The sequence below is a fragment of the Jatropha curcas genome, chromosome 10 (assembly GCF_041381405.1).
Source record: "Jatropha curcas cultivar XTBG-Jc1 chromosome 10, XTBG_Jcur_1.0, whole genome shotgun sequence".
NCBI lineage: Eukaryota > Viridiplantae > Streptophyta > Magnoliopsida > Malpighiales > Euphorbiaceae > Jatropha > Jatropha curcas.
In genome coordinates this window covers 2,112,024-2,131,393 of record NC_143160.1, presented here as the reverse complement: position 1 = coordinate 2,131,393, position 19,370 = coordinate 2,112,024, and the positions used below count along the sequence as shown (strand labels likewise).

The 19,370-nt window shown below is 36.2% G+C and overlaps 4 protein-coding genes and 1 non-coding gene across 7 annotated transcripts; 3 read left to right on the top strand and 2 right to left on the bottom strand.

Moving 5' to 3' along the window:
- The first annotated feature begins 214 nt into the window (after positions 1-214).
- LOC105648457 (uncharacterized) lies at positions 215-5,710 on the top strand. Of its 2 annotated transcripts, XM_012234850.4 has the most exons (11): positions 215-775; positions 948-1,025; positions 1,217-1,303; positions 1,753-2,768; positions 2,882-2,970; positions 3,079-3,182; positions 3,275-3,374; positions 3,800-3,875; positions 3,987-4,101; positions 4,194-4,725; positions 4,929-5,710. In XM_012234850.4, exons 1-11 carry the CDS (start codon positions 496-498, stop codon positions 5,485-5,487), a joined length of 3,036 nt encoding a protein of 1,011 aa, XP_012090240.1. In that variant the 5' UTR covers positions 215-495; the 3' UTR covers positions 5,488-5,710. The 2 variants fall into 2 exon arrangements, with proteins under 2 accessions (XP_012090240.1, XP_012090241.1); XM_012234851.4 differs by lacking the exon at positions 948-1,025 and having other exon boundaries at positions 216-775.
- Positions 5,711-6,066: 356 nt separating this feature from the next.
- LOC105648456 (large ribosomal subunit protein eL36y) lies at positions 6,067-7,887 on the bottom strand. Its single transcript, XM_012234848.4, has 4 exons — positions 7,752-7,887; positions 6,893-6,988; positions 6,460-6,659; positions 6,067-6,328 (listed from the first exon to the last, which is right to left on the bottom strand). The coding sequence occupies exons 2-4, from the start codon at positions 6,983-6,985 to the stop codon at positions 6,298-6,300; spliced, it is 324 nt and encodes a 107-aa protein (XP_012090238.1). The 5' UTR covers positions 6,986-6,988; positions 7,752-7,887; the 3' UTR covers positions 6,067-6,297.
- A 2,443-nt stretch (positions 7,888-10,330) lies between these two features.
- Positions 10,331-15,449, top strand: LOC105648455 (alpha/beta-Hydrolases superfamily protein). 2 transcript variants are annotated; one of them, XM_012234846.4, is made up of 5 exons: positions 10,331-12,157; positions 12,987-13,108; positions 13,563-13,691; positions 14,090-14,225; positions 14,936-15,449. In XM_012234846.4, the coding sequence occupies exons 1-5, from the start codon at positions 11,453-11,455 to the stop codon at positions 15,275-15,277; spliced, it is 1,434 nt and encodes a 477-aa protein (XP_012090236.1). In that variant the 5' UTR covers positions 10,331-11,452; the 3' UTR covers positions 15,278-15,449. The 2 variants fall into 2 exon arrangements, with proteins under 2 accessions (XP_012090236.1, XP_012090237.1); XM_012234847.4 differs by having other exon boundaries at positions 10,340-12,157; positions 12,987-13,045.
- Positions 15,450-15,726: 277 nt separating this feature from the next.
- On the top strand, positions 15,727-18,452 carry LOC105648453 (Oxoglutarate/iron-dependent oxygenase). The gene is made up of 7 exons (XM_012234845.4): positions 15,727-16,077; positions 16,352-16,468; positions 16,722-16,779; positions 16,857-16,958; positions 17,425-17,482; positions 17,610-17,779; positions 17,866-18,452. The coding sequence occupies exons 1-7, from the start codon at positions 15,998-16,000 to the stop codon at positions 18,217-18,219; spliced, it is 939 nt and encodes a 312-aa protein (XP_012090235.1). The 5' UTR covers positions 15,727-15,997; the 3' UTR covers positions 18,220-18,452.
- Positions 18,453-19,098: 646 nt separating this feature from the next.
- TRNAD-GUC (transfer RNA aspartic acid (anticodon GUC)) lies at positions 19,099-19,170 on the bottom strand. The gene has a single exon. It is a non-coding gene; the product is annotated as a tRNA-Asp (tRNA).
- Between the last annotated feature and the right edge of the window lie 200 nt (positions 19,171-19,370).

Below are 19,370 nucleotides of genomic sequence, written 5' to 3'. Positions count from 1 at the left end.
CATTCAAAAATTTACGTGGAAAACGGGTGACTGACTTTTCATTCCCTAGGAACTAGAAGGTTATGCAGGCAATATCCAAAACGACATCGTGACATGCCTGATTCGCACGGTTTTAAACCGAACGTCAGCTTGAACGGTCAAAACGGCAAGAAATATCAGAAAATGGTTGGTTTAAGTGTCCGAAATTGACATTCTGGTGGGTCGTTAACGGTAGTTTCGACCAGAAACGCAATGGGGGCAACCGATTAACATGCAACAATTGATAAAAATACAGACAAACACTGTAACATCAGTTACTCACCTTCCTAACACAGACAACAATAGATAGAGAAAGAAAGAGAAAATAAATCATCTATCTTTCCTTGTCTTTCCTCTCCAGTAAACAAACAAATAAAACCCTAGAATTCTCCTTCAAGCTCCACTCTGTCTCTTTTCTAATCATTGAGCTTCTCCATAGCTAAATTTCGAGCTAACTCCGTATTCATTGAACTCCCCATGGCATCAATGGCTTCCACGTGCTCTCCGAGCTCTCTCCAGCTACGATTGGCTCTGAATTTTAGGAGGGGATCGCCTGCAGCTCTGATTCGGGCTCGGGTCAGGAAACTGGATACTCATGTTCGTTCGCTATTCGTGGCTCAAATTGGAAATGGAGGGGAACGGTATCGTGATCGAATTGCGACTGGTGCTGCAGCGGATAATTTTGCTGGGTGGTCTGAATCCGATGAGGGTGATCAATCTGTTGAGTCGAAGTCGCAGAGAAAGCAACGGCTACGAGGTATGAGAGAAAGACTTAGTGTTGCATTGTTCATAGAAAATTGAGCCAAGGGAAGGACGAAACTTTTAAGTTTATGGTTGTATTAAATGAATGATTAAGGAGGTGCTGGGTACGGCTGTTCTCTTTCTTATAGCCTTTTTTTTTTGTTTAATTTCTTATTGTTATATATCAGATGAGCAATTGGGAAATGAAATTGAAGTGGCTCAATTTGGTGCAATAGGCAATATAAAATCACCAATTCTCATTTTAGGTACTTACTCCAATAAAGGGTTATCGGTCATGGCTTGAATGATGTATCAGATGTTGCACAGAAAATGAAATGAGTTTATTCTGGTTACAGTTCCAGTCGGGTATATATAGCTGAGGGGTTGGGTTTCATTTTTTTTTTTTTTCTTATCTAATTAATGGACTAATAACACCTTGGGAGTAGTTTGCTCTCAGGAATTGTGGGAGCTGGAGTTGCTGGGATCATCCTAGTTGCAGGGCTTACCTTTGCAGCATTGTCTCTAAGCAAGCGGAATGCTTCAGGTAAGTGGCTGGTTTGTATCTCGGAAAACAAATGTTTTATCTAATATTTGCAAAATTAAAGACTGTCGCTGTAGTAGCGTCGAAGCCCTATGTGCTATAATGCTGAGCCAAGGACGCTCCGCCTTATCTATAGAAGCAGTCAACTGAGTTCTGAACGAATTAGCTCCTTGGTAATGGCTTAATCTATAGATAGAAAGCCTTATGATGGGAAACTACCACGTTAGGTTTGGAGAGAGATGGGACCGGTTATATAATAGAATAGGGGTGGTTTTGGATTTCCCTCCTCAAATTATGTTTGGTTGTTTGCCAACACAATCTTATTTTCATTTTTAGTACATAATTTCTGCTGGTTTTGTGTTTGATAGAACAATTAGCTTTCAGGGATTGAGTATCTTTGTAATTCCATAATGTCTAGATCCGTGCGTGCTTTAATATATAGATACCCACAGGACCAAAGCAACAAATGGAATCATTGACTACTCAGCAAGAAGTTTCATTGCTCTCTGCTGATGAGGATGATAAAGTTCAGAAAAATGAAAGCGAGGGAAGCATTGTAAAGCAAGATGATAACAATCTGGAACACAAGACAGGTATAGATGTTGATCTTTCTTCATCTCCAGAAATTCAGGAAGCATCAAGTGAAAATAAAGTTGGTGATGGTAATCAGATCCCATCAGTCGACAATGCCAAATTCATAACTGGTACTAGTAATACCATTGATAATGATCTTGTTCAAGAAGATTTGCAATATGAATCAGCTTTTGTTGATAAGTCAGATGCTCCAGAAATAACTCCCAACTCAACTTATTTGCCTGATTCTGTAATTACTGATGATAGCCTAGCTGCAAGCATGCCTAAATCAATATCTGAAATAGGGCAGCACTTAGAAAATGGTGAACCTGCTAATTTGGTAACAAATCCCATCACTGGCCACCAAGGTGGATTGCTTAGCTCTGAGGAAAAAGAGACTTCCAATCCTTCATTGGAATTTTCTAATTCCCCTGTTCATGAATCCAGTGAGCCTGTGGCTGTGAATATTTCTGTCACTGCAACAGTGGATACAGTTTTAGAACCTGGAATTGTTTCCAAAGATGACATGGAAACCATAACCTCACTTCCAACACAAGAAAATATTGACCCAAGCAAACTAACGCGGGCCTCAATTGAGAGAAATAATTCGTACCTGGAAGGGAGTTACTTGAATGAAAGTGGATCTTCTGGAACATCTGTGTCAGCATCAGCCTATCCATTTGCAAACGAACAAGACCTGGTTGCTAAAAATGGCACAAATGAAACCGGAACATTTTTTGTATCACCACCTTTCAGTGGTTCCTTCTCCTCTGCTGGTATACCTGCTCCATCTGCAGTTTCTAAAGCTCTGCAGTTTTCTCCGGGAAAGGTTCTGGTTCCTGCCGTTATTGATCAAGCTCAGGGACAAGCACTAGCTGCACTGCAAGTGTTGAAGGTACTCCTTTTATTTACGTAGATCAATTTTTTTATAATGGTGGTAATACGGGTGTGTATAATCCATGTGCATAATAATGGCTTTGCAGTCAATGGTTGATTATTTCTTTTCAGGTGATCGAGGCTGATGTTCAACCTAGCGATCTGTGTACTCGTCGTGAGTATGCTCGTTGGTTAGTGGCTGCAAGCAGTGCTCTTTCAAGGTATACTGCTAACATTTTAGATTCTGGGAACTTAGCATCTGATTAGCAATAGATAGTGAATATCAGAATTCTAGGTTTGTATTATGATTGAATTTTGATTGCTTGAAGGAACACACTGTCAAAGGTATATCCTGCAATGTATATTGAGAATGCTACTGAACTAGCATTTGATGATATCACACATGATGACCCTGATTTTTCATCTATTCAAGGTGAGAACTGTACCTTACATTCTTCGGCTGTGACTTAAGCAATGAGGTTTAGTTTGGTGTCATAATAGTTATTTCCTGATATGGATTTTCAGGCTTGGCTGAAGCAGGACTTATCTCGAGCAGGCTTTCAAGTCGTGATTTGCTTTCTTCCTCAGATGAAGACCAAGGTCCTTTTTACTTCTGTCCTGAAAGGTGATAGAGTTTTCATCTCATTATAAGAACTGTTCTAATTTTATTAGATTGTATTTTCCTTTCCTCCAGTGCTAGTCGTCTTCTATAAGCTGCTATTTATTGGAACAAAAATTTGGATATTCCGATCTCATTACCTACAAATATTAAATTTTACTTTGATGATATCCTTCTTTCTTAAACTGTTTCTGGTGCTTGATAACTAAAGGTGCCACCTAGCCTAGGTGGTTGATTGATGGCATGGAACAGGCTCAGAAATTGCCTTTGGACTAACTTCCACCATGTCCTGCGATGAGCAATTTATCTTTATGATGCTGTACTGTGGATATGGTTGTTTGTTTTGATTAAGACATGCCGTTTTTGTTTGTGATAAATTTTTATGATTTACCTCTTCTTGCATTTCACTCATCAAGGTTTTTTTGTGGCAGCCCTTTATCACGGCAGGATCTTGTAAGCTGGAAGATGGCCCTCGAGCAAAGACAACTTCCAGAAGCTGATAGAAAGGTAAGTTGAGCTACCCCCCCCCCCCCCCCTCTTTTATTTTATTCTGTTGCATACAGTGGAATATCATTGATTGTACTGTTCTTTTTTTTTTTCCACTGTGATAATTCGCAGACTTTGTACCAACTTTCTGGTTTTAGAGATATTGATAAAATAAATCCAGATGCATGGCCTGCACTCATAGCTGACTTGTCTGCAGGAGATCATGGAATAATATCACTTGCATTTGGTGAGCCATTGTAGCCTCTAGTCATCTCTTCTGTATTTCATTTTGATTTTGATAATTGATGGCCATATCCACTTCCCCTTTGCTTTTTCTAGGTTGCACAAGATTATTCCAGCCAGATAAACCTGTTACAAAGGCTCAAGCTGCAGTAGCTCTGGCAACTGGCGAGGCTTCTGACATAGTTAATGAGGAGCTTGCACGTATTGAAGCAGAATCCATGGCAGAAAATGCTGTGTCTGCACATAATGCTTTAGTAGCCCAGGTTGAGCATGATATCAATGCAAGTTTTGAGAAGGAGCTTTCCATGGAAAGGGAAAAGATTAATGCTGTGGAGAAAATGGCTGAAGAGGCAAGGCTTGAATTAGAAAAGTTAAGGGCTGAAAGGGAAGAAAATAATATTACCCTGATGAAGGAGCGAGCTGCTATCGAAGCAGAAATGGAAGTTCTTTCAAGATTAAGAAGCGAAGTCGAGGAGCAGTTGCAAAGCCTTCTAAGTAACAAGGTGGAGATGTCATTTGAAAAAGAAAGGATCAGCAAACTTCAAAAAGAAGCCGAGAAAGAAAAACTGGAGATTTCTCGGTTACAGTATGAGCTGGAGGTTGAGCGGAAAGCCTTGTCCATGGCCAGGTAAAAAGGAAAATTGATTTGTTTTTCCATGAGGCAGTATGAATAGTTAAATAGTCAACATTTGATGTTTTGGATTATTATTTGAAAAATAAAATTGTTAGGTTTCCTTTCCTGTTTGGGTTTAAATGTAGCTGGACTGCCAACATGTAAAATCATCCATAAAAAATGACAAACTCCTGTGCATTTTAAACTGTGTTATTCAGGGCTTGGGCCGAGGATGAAGCAAAAAGAGCAAGAGAACATGCAAAGGCCATTGAAGAAGCAAGAGATCGTTGGGAGAGGCATGGCATCAAAGTAGTAGTTGATAGTGATCTCCACGAGGAGAGTTCTGCTGGAGTAACATGGGTTGCTGCTGCAAAGCAGTTCTCCATTGAAGGAACTGCAAGCCGAGCTGAAAATTTGGTGGACAAGCTCAAGCTAATGGCGAATGACTTGAGAGGGAAATCTAAGGAGGCAATTCATAAAATTGTGCAGAGGATACTAGTGTCAGTTTCAATTTTGAAGGAGTGGGCCTCAAAGCTAAGTACCCAAGCTAAAGAACTTAAGGATGCCACTGTTCTGAAAGCAAGAGGATTAATGCAGGAGTTGCAGCATAAGGCATCAGAATTGAATTTGGCCGTCCAGGAGAGGACAAGAGAGCCAATACAAGGGTTGCAGCAACGCACCGAAGAACTTAATGTGGCTGTGAGGGAGGGTACAAAGCGGGTTGCTGGAGATTGGAGGGAAGGTGTAGAGAAATTCACTCAGAAGTTCAAATCATGAAATATCTTTTACCTTCTTGCTTTCCTACTGCATCAATAATAAAGTTGCTGGCAGTTGCTGCTGAGATGGCAGGCATGCAACACTTGTATTACATTACATTTTGTAGTTTCCAATTTTTTTTAAGAGGTATTAACCAGACTTGGCAGTGTACCAAATTGTAAGAGAAAATTGCAGTTTTGTGAAAAGATTTACGAAATCAAATTTGTTCTCAGGAGCATTTTAATTTCTCAGGACTGCCAGCTCCTTCAACCATTCTAAGGACTAAAAATATTGCTTTCTGGGGAACAAAATCTGAGTTCTTTGATGTGCGTCACAATTGGAAACAAGGATGACAAAAACATATTGTAGAAGTGTCCGTCCTGCAAGGCTAAAACCAATTCACAACCTAGACTTCTGGCCCAGGCTCGTTATTGTTAGAATCCGATTTCTGCAATAAAACTACCACACATCTGTTAAACCGGAAACAAAATTGTGGACTATTGATAGGTCACAAATTTAAGAAATTCCAGCAAATGTTACATCTTCTCAGTAACTTTCAAGCTTCCACTCAACATCAGAACAACTCATGCAAACAGCTCAGGCAATAAATTTCAAGCCCATATCATATCCAAAAATAAATGGTCAAAAAAATGTAATACTTCATGATAAACTGTAAGGGAAACTAAAAGGACATCATTTGCTTCTAATTAAAACAAAACAAGGTTCTGATCAAAATCTCAAACGTCTAAAAAAACATGGAAGTCGCCTCTAGCTATTATAATGTCTAACAGACAGATTGAGATCTGTCTGTCTAAAATCATTGAGGTCTGCTCACTTCTTCTTTTCACCACCTCCAGCACCCCTGAAGGATAATCACATAAAAAAAAAATTAAAACACAATAGAAAACCAGCAAAGAAGACCGAATCTGAAGTGCACCGATAGGTATTTAAAGACGTAAAAGAGCGAAAAAACTATATATCCTTGAAATTTACCTCATCTTGCGGACAACACTGGACATCTCCTCTCTCTTCTTCTTGGCCCTCTTGTGAGTCCCCAACTTTCTTTTAGCCACCTTCAAGGCCCGCTTATCCTTCCCAACTTTCAGAAGTTCAGTGATCCGCTTCTCATATGGTGCAAAACCAGCAACTTCCCTTATCAAATTTCTCACAAAGTGAACCCGTTTGCTTGTTTTCTGAACAGATAAAAAATATCATAATGTCATCAGTTCTGTGATTCATAACCATCACAAAATCCAATATACTAGTATCTATATGTCATAGAACAGAAAATCTATATATTATCTATAGTTTGTCTTCTTTCATGATGTTTTAACATACCTCAAGAATACAATGTAAATAATCAACTCTTGGAATGTAAAAATAATGAAATGGACCAAATAAATTTGTTCAATGAAAATCGACTTACCCCTTTGCGGTTAGAAGGACGAGGAGCTAATTCTTTCTTGGTTACTATGTGACCTTTGTTCAATCCCACAAAGAGGCCGGTATTTGGAGCCATCACCTACAAGAACAATGCCATACAGCATATATCATTTTACAAAATTCGCTCAACCAAGCTAGCATCAAAGTGATCAAAGTAACCAATTACTATCAGACTGATTTCCAAAAAAAAAAAAAATAGAAAGACCAAATCACTAATAAAAACACATAATCGAAGTCGCTAGTTAATATTGTGAGCTTGGAACGATTCAAAAGTTTCTAAAAACCCCCTTCTCCAGAAAGAAGCATAATCGTGTATTCTAGCACTTTAATCAGTTGCTTAAAAAAAGAACTGTATTTATCTTACAACTTTCTATTGCTATAAACGCTCAGCGTATTCATTTGCTCTCTGTAATCTATGCTGCAATTGAAATGATATACAAAATCTTGATAGCTTCCAAGTGCAGAACAAGAAATTTCGATCCCGATTTAGAATTTTAACAGCGCAAAAATATAAACAGCACCGTCAACACACATATCAATTATATCTAAAGCTTAAAATAATGTCGCAGGTGAGATACAACACGCGAAATAATCCCAATCATAAAATAGAAATTGTTGATATAAGATCTAAAATTTTTAATGTTTTGCGCAAAGATTGAACGTATATCAAGGAATTGTCCCCTAATCGACCTAATATACAACTACTTATGAAATCTAATTTCCTAAATAGCTATGCAGCCCCTAACATGAACTCTTATATTTCTCTTATGGTATTTCGAGTTTCTCAATGAACAGACAAAAAACAAAAGTTATTTCCATGGCTAGAGAGATTAATGGGTTACCTCTAGACGACTGGCAGTAGCAGTGACCGAGGATCCAAGGCGGGTTCTGAAGAAGAATTAGGGTTTTGGGTTTGTCAATCCTTTTATATGCAGAAACCAGACTAGAAATATAAAGGGAAAATAATTATTTCGTCCCTGAGGTTTGCTATAATTATATAAGTAGTCTTCGATATTTATATAAATATTTATAACGTCTCTGAGTTTCACTTCTGTCATATTAATCGTCCAAAAAATACACTTTTTCCGTTAATTTTGAGAGGAAAATATGAAATTATCATTTATAAATTTTCATTGACATTATTATCTATCCCTTTCCTCTAAAATACCTAAAACTCAAATTTTCATTATCTTCTTCAACCCAATGCGGTTTTCATTGCCATCACCGTGTCTCTGTCGATCATCATCTTCATAACCAGATTACCACTAAAACTAAAACCCAACATCCAAACTCAATCAAGTCATCATCATCCTTCATCCATTTATCTCTCTCCCCTTGATTAGAGGATTTAGGATAGTTTGGCCATTCTATTAAAAATTAACAATAAAAAGTGTGTTTTTTGGATGGAATAACTAAGTAATATGATGAAAGTGAATTTCAGGGATGTATAAATATTTATATAAATATCGAAAACTATTTAAATAATTATGCAAACTTTAGGGACGAAATAATTATTTTCCCTTTTAGTTTTTGGTGGTGATTTGGTTATGGAGAAGAAGGTTGATAGAGACACGCTGGTGGCAATGAAGACTGCGTTGGGTTGAGTATGATGGTAAAAATTTGAGTTTTAGGTATTTTAGAGGGAATGAATTGACAATAATGTCAATGAAAACTTATAAAGGATAATTTCGTCTTTTCCTTTCAAAATTAATGGAAAAATTGAAAGGACCAATTAATATGACGGAAGTGAACCTCAGGGACGTTATAAATGTTTATATAAATATCGGTAACTACTTAAATAATTATGGTAAACTTTATGGAAGACATAATTATTTTTCCAAAGGATAATTTCGTTTTTTCCTCTCAAAATTAACGAAAAAATTGTATTTTTTAAATGGAATGACCAATTAATATGATAGAAGTAAACCTCAAAAACGTTATAAATATTTATATAAATATCGAAAACTACTTAAATAATTATGGAAAATCTCGGACATAAGATAATTAGTTTCCCAAATATAAAATGTACAAAGATTAGGGTAATGCGGTAACATTAGTAATTCCCCATTAATTGAACGTTGTCGTTTTAACTCCAAGTAGCACGCGTCATCATCCATCTGTTTCTCGCATTTCTTTTTAATTTTAATTTTTTCCAATAAATTTTACTACCTCCCCTCCATTTCAAATGTTATTTAAAAAAATGTCCTTTTTTCCAATTCATTTGTCTTTTGAAAAAGGATAACAAAACATCAATTATTTGTTTTCCATTTTATCATTATCTAATTATTTAGATAATAGATACACATTTAGTTAACTTCAATTTTTTATAATTAAAATTATTTACGAATTTCCTTAATTCTCTTGTAAATATTTTAAAAGAGAGTCAATGGAGCAGAGATGCTAAATATTTTTTATTAAAGGTATTAGTCCTATTATATTTTTTAAAATTATTTTTTTAGGAATAAGAATTCAATTTTCATATACAAGGGAACGTTAAAAATTGGATAAAATAAGTATAAATTTCGTGATTTACTTACTTAGGTCTATGGATACTCATAAACCAAACTAATAAATAATACATTTTTTTATTAAAACGGGGCATTCCTAATCATATATTGAAAATAATAATAATAAAAAAAAATAAGAATAATTTTTGAAAATCTATATTTTCATTTAATTGATCCATGATAGGCTCATGGATGAGGTCTAGACAAGCCTAATTTATAACATTTTTCCTATAAAAAAAGGGAAAAAAAAAATGTAAGTAAAGAGCACCTATTTGCTTGTTAGTATAACAATTCAAGGAAAAGGGAAATATTAAAGAAAAACATAGAGGGAATATATATATATATATAAATTGTTTTGATGTTTGGATATGTGGTAGGAAATGAGGAGGAAAGGTGATTTTATGAATAGTGAAATTATAAATTTAAATTTTATTCTATTTTGATAGGTAAAATTATAATTTTTGTTATTTTTCTTGTAAACTAAAGAGAAACTAATAAGTGGACCGCAAAATTAATTTTATTTTCATATTTTTTTCATTCACAAATAGGTGAGGAGAATAAAATTTTATTTGTTTTTCTCCATTTTTATTCATCTCATATTTTCCACCAATCCAAACATACAATAAAAAGTATCAAACCATATAAGAACATGTGATTTGCAAATAGGACCTTCATCACACATTCATACCTATATATTTCATGCTTTTTTTTTTTTTCCCCATAAAGACTGAGAATATGTTTTTCTTTTTTTTCTTTTTTTTTCTTTTTGTTTTAAAAAGAAAAATCAAACAGGAGCAAATATAATACCTACACCAAGAATTCTGTTGAATCTGAGTTGTCCCGCTCTCCTTTATCATCCTCTCGCTTGAATTTATTCAACTAAAGCGGAGATTAGGACACCAATTGCATCATAATGTACAACAACTAATCCATTTTCAATCAAAGCGAAACCAAACCAACAACCATGGATGCTCGTTATTAATAGTTGTTCATGTCTGCAAATCAAATAAAATATACTAGTAGTTTATTGCAGTATCTTCACAGCCACAGCTAACTCAAAACAAAAATGTCAAAACGTCCCATTTGACTTGTAGGTGGCTCCTTAAATCGCCAAATCCATCTATACATGTACTAATCAGTAATCGCTCTCGCCAATAACAGTGCTAGGTGGGCTCTGTGAACTGTGAAAGCACGTGCCTCCAAACACTGAATTCTCCATGTGTTCCACGGAAATTGCCTCAAGTTTTCTCCTTTTTTCCGGTCAGTACGAAATTCTAGCAAAGGGTCTCTGTTATTTTGTCTTCTTCCGTGTTCTTTTGTTTGCTTGATTGAATATCAAAACCTGTGATCATCAGTAGCGGAGACCCAAATCAGTTTATCCCTTGAAAGTTCTATTTTTTTTTTTTTTTTTTGGTTCTCCATTATTTGCTTACAAAGATTGAATTTTCTAGTTCGGGTAAGTGGTGCTGGACTCCATATAGCTTCTTCATCTCTTGTATATAATCTTCATTCTTCTTCACTTATCAAAATTTCCTTTGATTTCTGTTGTATATCGTTTTCTGCAATTTGCATTTTCTGCTGTTCGCTTTTTATAATATTTTAAATCTGTTAATTTCACGTTGGAAGGGAACGTTGGGTACAATCCCTACATTCAGTGTTCACAATATTTGTATTTTGCTTATCCTTTGACATCTCGTGGTCTTGGTCAATATATACCTCTCAGTTTGTTCCATTTTTGCCTAGTTTGAGATCTCAATATATGTTAAGTATATCATAGAATTTGTTTCCTGATGCATTAGTTTCCATATCCATTTCAGTTATTGCCTTGCTCTTCAAATATAATATACTGGATACTGCTTCTATTTGTACCACTATTGTGCAAATCTTTGCTATCCAATTGAATTTCAATATCAGAGGCTAAAGAAATCATCTGAATCATCCTTGAAAAATTTCCCCCTTTGGTACTCTGCCATTCACGAAACAAATTATTGCCCATTGATCTATTTTAGGATAGTGTGGTCAAACTCTAAACATCAATGTCAATCATATGTGGCTTACCTCTTCTCGAGTGTGTGTACTGTCTCGCATGTGCCCGCTGGGCATGGAAAAGATGTCTCCATTCTGCAGGTCATGATAGTGAGACCTGGGGCCTTGCAACTGCTGAAGAATTTGAGCCTGTCCCTCGCCTTTGCCGCTATATTCTAGCTGTTTATGAGGATGATCTCCGGAATCCCCAATGGGAACCCCCTGGAGGGTATGGAATAAACCCAGATTGGGTAATTCTCAGAAAAACTTATGAGGACACTCATGGAAGGGCTCCTCCCTATATATTGTATTTAGATCATGATCATTCCGATATAGTTCTTGCAATTAGGGGACTTAATTTGGCAAAAGAGAGTGACTATGCAGTGCTTTTGGATAATAGCCTGGGGAAAAAGAAAATTGATGGTGGGTATGTCCATAATGGGCTGTTGAAAGCTGCTGGATGGGTTTTGGATGCAGAGTGTGATATTTTGAACCAGTTGCTAAAGAAGCATCCAAATTATACTTTGACTTTTGCCGGACATTCCCTTGGATCTGGTGTAGCTGCAATGTTGACATTGGTGGTAGTACTAAACCGGGATAAATTGGGAAACATTGAGAGAAGGAGGGTTAGGTGCTATGCTATTGCACCAGCAAGATGTATGTCACTAAATTTGGCAGTCAGATATGCAGATGTTATTAATTCTGTTGTGCTGCAGGCAAGTTTTTTTTGTTTTAACTATTATTATTTTTTATTTTTTTATTTTTTAAAGAATCATCTGAATGTAAATGCATCTTATGCGACCTCAGAAACATTTTATTTCCTTAAAATTCCGTCTTTTCTTCATCATCCATGCTTCTATTATTTGTATTGAATGACATCACACTTGAGTTATCCTGTTATCACGATTAAGGTTCTCCCTATTTTTTCCTTTTATTCTGACTGGTATTTGTTCATTATTATTGGAAGTGTTTTCTGGATTTTCTTTGTTTCAATGTCAGTCAAAATGTTTTTATCCTCGGTACCACTATGCTAACATGACTTGAATTTCTATTTTCTCTTATAGATAAGGAAATAATAATTTGTAATATAGGGGCAAAGCTGCAGAAGTCTTGAGTGCTGCTGTACAATGACTCTCATGTAATGACAACAGGATGAAAATATTCAGTGCACTTATACACGCCATAGCATGTGGCAAGTACCTATTTTTTTTGTCTGACTTTCTGCTGAGAGGAATATGCTCATAGAGATTTTATCTTGGTGTTCTGTCTAGAATAACTTCTAATGAAGTTGCCAAGTGCTGTTGGATTTTATGGTGTGCCTCTGAAGAGCATTGATACATATGCTGTATCATGAGCTAAATTTTTTGATAGATCACTGACATGACATATTGAATGATAGCTGATGCTTTGTCAAGAGAATCTTAGGACAAAGTATTGTTTATTTGTGGTGATGGGGCTCCATAAACTATTATTTCATCATGCTGCTAACACCAATATCTGGATTTTGTCAATAGTTAGATAATTAATTATATTTCACTGGAGCAGGATGATTTCTTACCACGGACGGCCACACCCTTGGAAGACATTTTCAAGTCACTTTTCTGGTATGGATCACTTCTTTTGACTGCAGGTCTCTTTGCTGCTGATGAGGCAATCATCTATTGCAGGTCCTGTTGGGAGTGCAGTGCACTTTCACTACCAATTCCAAATATGTTGCACAATTGCACTTTTAGGAGTGTGATATGCACTCTATCAATTTCCTTTGAAATGTTAAGTTGTGTCCACATCATCCAAGTTGCTATCATCTATATTTTCCTTTGTGAGCCATCTTTTGAGGCATAGCTGGAATAAATTTAAAATTGGGTAATAAATTTAAAACTGAACCATAAAGGGAGAAATGGTGAACAAAGAGCTGTTGTTAATGAAGAATCTGGTCAGCTGATTTCATTTGCTATTCAATATATAGGACTTATCTTTCCATTTTCCCCTCAATGTTGATTGAAAATATTTGCTATGTCAACATATTAATATATGCTCATTTTCTCTTCCTCTCCTTTTTTTTTTTTTTTTTTGGCATGTTAGTTCAACATATTGATTATGCAAATTTTCTGTGTTCCACAGTTTGCCATGCCTACTATGTCTAAGGTGCATGCGGGATACATGTATACCTGAGGAGCATCTGCTCAAAGATCCGAGGAGGCTGTATGCACCAGGTCGCCTTTATCACATTGTTGAGAGAAAGCCTTGCAGGTATAATTAGAGAATGACTTTACTTGTATCAAACTATAAGTTATTACCTCTGAAATAATTTTTTACTTGGTGCAAAAATTGCATAATCTGACATAGACATTAGAGATCTATGCTGACAATGTATATTTCTATGAGCTTGTTATGTTTTCAAATTGGAGTGATAATAAACTCTGCCTAAGTGACAAGTAGGTTGGCAATAAGGATAAGGATATGAATGATTGAATATAGAAATTGAAAAGGTAGGGAATCATATAATAATATCTGGTGTTCATGGGTTTTGTGATGTTGAGCAGGAAAAAAATTTTGGTTCAGTAAATATTCTGGTCAGTTTTGTACTGGACTAAAAATTTTATTGTGTACCATTTAATTGATGTGCATGGTATGAATTTTATGTTCAGAATGGGAAGATTCCCCCCAGTTGTGAGGACAGCAGTGCCAGTGGATGGGAGGTTTGAGCACATAGTTCTATCCTGTAATGCCACTTCCGACCATGCCATTATTTGGATAGAGAGAGAGGCCAGGAGGGCTCTGGATGTAAGTTTTCTGTCTCGTACAATTTTGAGATTTTTACCATGTAAGGTGGAAGCCATTTTCAGTTTTCTTATCATCTTATCAATTGTTTAGAGGATTTACTGTAGCAGAAAAATTGTTTGTTTGGGGAAAACTTACATATTCTGCACTATTTAGTAATTTGCCTTCGTGTGTGCATGCGCATAGGTGGGAGAGCAGGCTAGTGAGTGTGTCCTTTCTTTTCTTTTGTATGTAGATGGTGCAATGGTGGAACTTGTGCTGAGAACTTCTATTGCCCATCGTTTTCATTAACTCTTTTCTTGTATTTTCAGCAATACAAGTTGTTACTGAACATTTGTTGTTCTGATCTCTTGAACTCGAGTGATTAATGTCATTTTGGTGATGGAACAAGAACTTCATTGCATTTTTTAAATATATAACTGATTTCTGGCGTAAATGGCCAAAGTCTTTCTGAGGTCATTATCTTTTTTAAATCTAATACTTATTTTTAAGATGATAGATGGTGCTTGGGAGCAAGGGGGAGAGAGGGGATGTTATGGAATGCTTTCTTTGTATGCTTTGAGTGTATGGTGGAGACTAAAAATAGTTATATAGTTCTACTGGAGACCTAAAAAAAAAACACACTTGCTTTTACCCTGTCATTCATTTAATTTCTTGACAGTTGAAATCCTTTAGAAATTTTTGTTTATCCTTACACCTTACCGTAAACTCAGCTAATGCTAGAGAAAGATCAAATCATGGAGATCCCAGCAAAGCAGAGGATGGAGCGGCAGGAGACTTTGGCCCGAGAACATACAGAGGAGTACAGGGCTGCACTGCAAAGGGCAGTGACACTGTCTGTGCCACATGCATATTCACCTTCTCAGTATGGAACTTTTGATGAAACGGAGGAAGGATCCAAAGGAGAAGAATCACAAAGATCGAGTGGGGAATCTTCAATCGGTTCTTCCGGGAAAAGCAAGTTGAAAGAGAACTGGAACGAGTTGATTGAACGGCTTTTTGAGAAGGATGAATCGGGTCACATGGTGTTTAAGAAATCACATATGGATGATTAATCATGATGGAGTAGTGTAAGGATAGTGTGAAACAGAGAAGAAAGATAAACTTGCGGCAAGAATTATATTCCTTCATTCATTTGTACTATAATTCTTCTTTTGATTAGTTTGTGCATTAGTTAATGCAAAGGTTAAAAAGATAATAAATACAACTAGTTTATTTGGTGGAGTATCATACCTAAAAACATTAGCATGCAAAAGTACCAACAATCCCTTAGGAGTTATAATCTCGTCTTCGGATGGTAGGGTATAAAAGTTTTTTTTGATATCCCGTGATTACACTTTTCAGGGTGTAATTTCAAATTTAAACTAAGAAAATATGTTTCTGTTATAATTAGGAAGTTAATTATGTAATATAAATAAAACATTTAGAAATTGAAAAATAAAAAAATGTGAGGCATTAAGCCCAAATATGTCAGCAGTGCACCAAAGAATAATTTGGTGAGTCATTATGAAATTGTGAACTAAAATTGAAATACTCCAGGCTAGTGTCTGCTTTGTAACTAATTGCCTGATTGCGACAATAGGTTCAGTCCATGTAACAGAGTTGTCGTCTAAAAATGAAATGGCCTGTGTCACTAATATACAAAAACCTAAAGAAAATGTTCCACTGAATTGAAACATGCTCAAAATTGGCCTACCGATTCTGGGAAAATCTTCCTAAATTTCGTCTCAGATTCATCAATTCTAGATCTCTCAGCATCTTTTCCTCATCCATTAATGACTTTCCCTGTTTATGTTCTTGTTATTGCGGCGACGCTCACAGCTGCAGCTCTGTTCTCCAGCTGTTTTGCGGAGAGGTAAAGAAACCTATCTTAGTTTTCACCTCAATTTCCAATTACTTACAGCTTATGTTTTATTTCAAATTCTCGAATTTAACTTTTGTTTTCCAATTGGATTTGTGAATTTGGTCCTTTCCCGTAAACATTTGGTTATACATTTAAATTACGTTTTCATCTTGATCTGGGATTTTGTTTTTTTTTTTTTTTTCAATCAATTTGTTCATCTTAATTTTTTAAAGAGCAATTTGTCTTGCATTTCCTGATCATTTCCTGTTTTTCATGTTCCGCTTAGCCGGAAGGAATTGAGGGATAAGGAGATCAATGAAGAAACTATTATACAATTGGGTAGATCGGTTCGACCCAACAAAGTTAACCCATCGCAAGTTGTCCAACTCTCTTGGCGACCAAGGTCAGGTACATGGATTAACTTGTTATCAAGTTTCTTGTTTGTTTATCATGGTAGATGACACGTGTTATTTGCTCTATCAAGTTTTTCTTGGCAGTCTTGGGCAATTTAACTACTATTTTTGTATAAACTTCACTATTGAAATTTTTGACTAAAGATTCTACTTTGAATAGTACAAGAATCCCTTGAATAAGAATTCTGCGCAATGAGTTATTTGGTGAAAAGCTTGACATTTATTTATTTTTTCTTGGATTAGGGTTTTCTTATATGAAGGCTTTTTGACAGAAGAGGAATGTGATCATCTTATTTCTTTGGTACATCTTACTCTGGTTGCTATTTCATAATATTTTTATTATATCTGGAATTGTTTGAAAACTTACTTAGGGTTCAGGCACAAGGTACAAAAGAAACATTTGTGGAAAAAGATGATGATTCAGCAAAAACTGTGGAGAAAGGGCAACTTGCAAGCTCACAATCTCTTTTAAACATGGATGTAAGTTTCCTTGTTGGATTTATTTTGCATACCCTGTCCTCTGCACTTGGAACTAGAAATTCTTGCATTATGGATAATTGTGTGTAAGTTTAGTTCTCTCACATAGCTGTTTGATCTGCAAATACAAGGAGTAATTCAATTCTTCAAGCATGCTTTTCCCTGATTATGTAACTGTGAAATGATAAGAACGACGTTAGTATTCCTCTCCTCTAAAGATGGTGGTTTTATTCATTGAAACTTCAAAGTTCATTCCTTGATCTGCTTCAATTGGCATCTTCATTTTGACCGTTGGCTCTTTATTTAACTTTCAATGATATAGACTGGCTCCAGTCCTGTGAAGTCAGCATAGCCGAAAACTGCCTTTATTACTGCAGCAGGCAGGGTCGATTTTGTTGCGTAGATTCACTTACTCTGTCAAGATTTTTGTGATTTTCACCATTTCTAATTTCAGTTTTCTGCATTTTAGGATACTCTAATGGCAAGGATTGAGGAGAGAATTTCAGCATGGACATTCCTTCCTAAAGGTGTTGTCTACCACCTGGCTTCCTAAAATAATGTATTTTTTGTGCTGTGTGTGCGTGTTTGTGTGTATATTCTGAATTACCTATTTGATTTTGTGTTTTCTATTGCTGGACTTCAATTGTACTTCAGAGAATGGAAAGCCTCTGGAGGTGATGCATTATGGGGTTGAAAATTCAAAACAGACTTTTGATTATTTTGGTAACAGAACATTGATTTTGAACCAGCCTTTGATGGCAACTCTTGTTTTATATCTCTCAAATGTCAGTCAGGGTGGCAACATTTTCTTTCCCAAGTCAGAGGTAAGTGAGAGATCTCCTAAGCTATTTGATTAGTACGGTTTTAACAAATCCTTCTCACGCATTAATCTGTGCTTGAATTCTGACAGGTAAAGGACAAAATTTGGTCTGATTGTTCAAAGGGCAGCAACATTCTAAGACCCATTAAAGGGAACGCAATTCTGTTCTTCAATGTGCACCTTAATGCATCTCCTGACGCAAGTAGCAGCCACGCTCGTTGCCCTGTCCTTGAGGATGAAATGTGGTGTGCCACCAAATACTTCCATGTAAGAGCCACTGGTGGAGGGAAAGCCCTTTCTGAATCGGACGGCATAGAATGCACCGATGAGGATGATAACTGTCCCAGATGGGCTGTCATTGGAGAATGCCAAAGGAACCCAGTGTTTATGATGGGTTCTCCTGATTACTATGGGACATGTAGAAAGAGCTGTAATGCATGTTGAAAAGGGTAGACCTGCATATATTTTAAATATAAATTCAGAGCCAAATGATTTTTTTTTTTCCTATTAAAAAAGATATTTGTTCTATAGCTGCCTGCTGAGAATTTTGAGCAGTTAGAGAGAAGAGTTGATTGATAGGACTCCTCAATTAAGTCAATTTCTATGTAATGGGAAAATGTAAATTGCAACTTTGATTGCTAATTTCTAATGGATGAATTTGGTTACTTTAGGAATAATATGCAAATAGAACTTGAATGACACGATATATGTCGAGAAAAGGAATTTATCAGTAACCATAACAAAATAAAAATTTAGAACAAAGCTCCAAAACGGGATTACAAATTAGGAAAAATTACATCGTCAAATTGAGTCTCGAATTCAATCGAACTGTGTTCTTGTGAAAGCGCACCAATAAATAAATCAAAATTAAAGAAAGCGAGAAATACGATGCGGTGGAATCCAACGTCCAAGATCGGCGACTAGCGATTTGTTTGAGACTGGAGAGAAGAAGTTGGTTTCTTGAGAGAACAAGAAGACTTGAAGGCCTCAATCTGCAATTGACATTTCACGTGGTCTCCCTTGTTATCCTCCAAGCATTTCTTTAAAGCCTCCACGTCGCATGGTGACATAACCTTTTTCACACCGTTGCTCTCTGCCTTCCGCTCCCGCTCCATTTTCTTCGATGCTAAGGGTCGACCGGAAAAAATTGAGACGTTTTTGTAATTGCCGTCGTCTTGTAAATTGTTGGTGCGGCGCATTATTTAGTGCTTTCGACCTTCTATTTTAACGCGTGGCGAGACTTGATTGAACCTGCCTCAAGTATGCCTCGACGGCAGTATAACTACCGAGACTAGCAATTGACAAAAAAAAAAAAAAAAATTTCGCCGTTGCCGGGGATCGAACCCGGGTCACCCGCGTGACAGGCGGGAATACTTACCACTATACTACAACGACCTTGTTGTTAAAGGTTACGTACATTTTATATTAGAAATCTATAATAACTTGACCAGCTGGCGAGCAAACTTTTGTCTTTTTTTTTTTTTTTTTCCTTTTAAAATAATTATATTAGTTTGCAATAAATATGAATTCAAAGCGGGAGAGTATACTTCTCTTAGTTATTAAACTTTTTCATATAGTTAGAAGGTCACTCGAAG

What these genes read in the sequence shown, in the direction of transcription:
- LOC105648457 (XM_012234850.4), top strand. Translation starts at nt 496, where the DNA reads ATGGCATCAATGGCTTCCACGTGCTCTCCGAGCTCTCTCCAGCTACGA. An exon ending in ATCACCAATTCTCATTTTAG is followed by an intron (nt 1,026 to 1,216) that starts GTACTTACTCCA and finishes GTTTGCTCTCAG; the next exon opens with GAATTGTGGGAGCTGGAGTT. An exon ending in AATAATATCACTTGCATTTG is followed by an intron (nt 4,102 to 4,193) that starts GTGAGCCATTGT and finishes TGCTTTTTCTAG; the next exon opens with GTTGCACAAGATTATTCCAG.
- LOC105648456 (XM_012234848.4), bottom strand. Translation starts at nt 6,985, where the DNA reads ATGGCTCCAAATACCGGCCTCTTTGTGGGATTGAACAAAGGTCACATA. An exon ending in GTCCTTCTAACCGCAAAGGG is followed by an intron (nt 6,660 to 6,892) that starts GTAAGTCGATTT and finishes TTATCTGTTCAG; the next exon opens with AAAACAAGCAAACGGGTTCA. An exon ending in AGTGTTGTCCGCAAGATGAG is followed by an intron (nt 6,329 to 6,459) that starts GTAAATTTCAAG and finishes ATTATCCTTCAG; the next exon opens with GGGTGCTGGAGGTGGTGAAA.
- LOC105648455 (XM_012234846.4), top strand. Translation starts at nt 11,453, where the DNA reads ATGTCAATCATATGTGGCTTACCTCTTCTCGAGTGTGTGTACTGTCTC. An exon ending in TTAATTCTGTTGTGCTGCAG is followed by an intron (nt 12,158 to 12,986) that starts GCAAGTTTTTTT and finishes TCACTGGAGCAG; the next exon opens with GATGATTTCTTACCACGGAC. An exon ending in AGGCCAGGAGGGCTCTGGAT is followed by an intron (nt 14,226 to 14,935) that starts GTAAGTTTTCTG and finishes CCGTAAACTCAG; the next exon opens with CTAATGCTAGAGAAAGATCA.
- LOC105648453 (XM_012234845.4), top strand. Translation starts at nt 15,998, where the DNA reads ATGACTTTCCCTGTTTATGTTCTTGTTATTGCGGCGACGCTCACAGCT. An exon ending in CAACTCTCTTGGCGACCAAG is followed by an intron (nt 16,469 to 16,721) that starts GTCAGGTACATG and finishes TTCTTGGATTAG; the next exon opens with GGTTTTCTTATATGAAGGCT. An exon ending in ATGGACATTCCTTCCTAAAG is followed by an intron (nt 17,483 to 17,609) that starts GTGTTGTCTACC and finishes ATTGTACTTCAG; the next exon opens with AGAATGGAAAGCCTCTGGAG.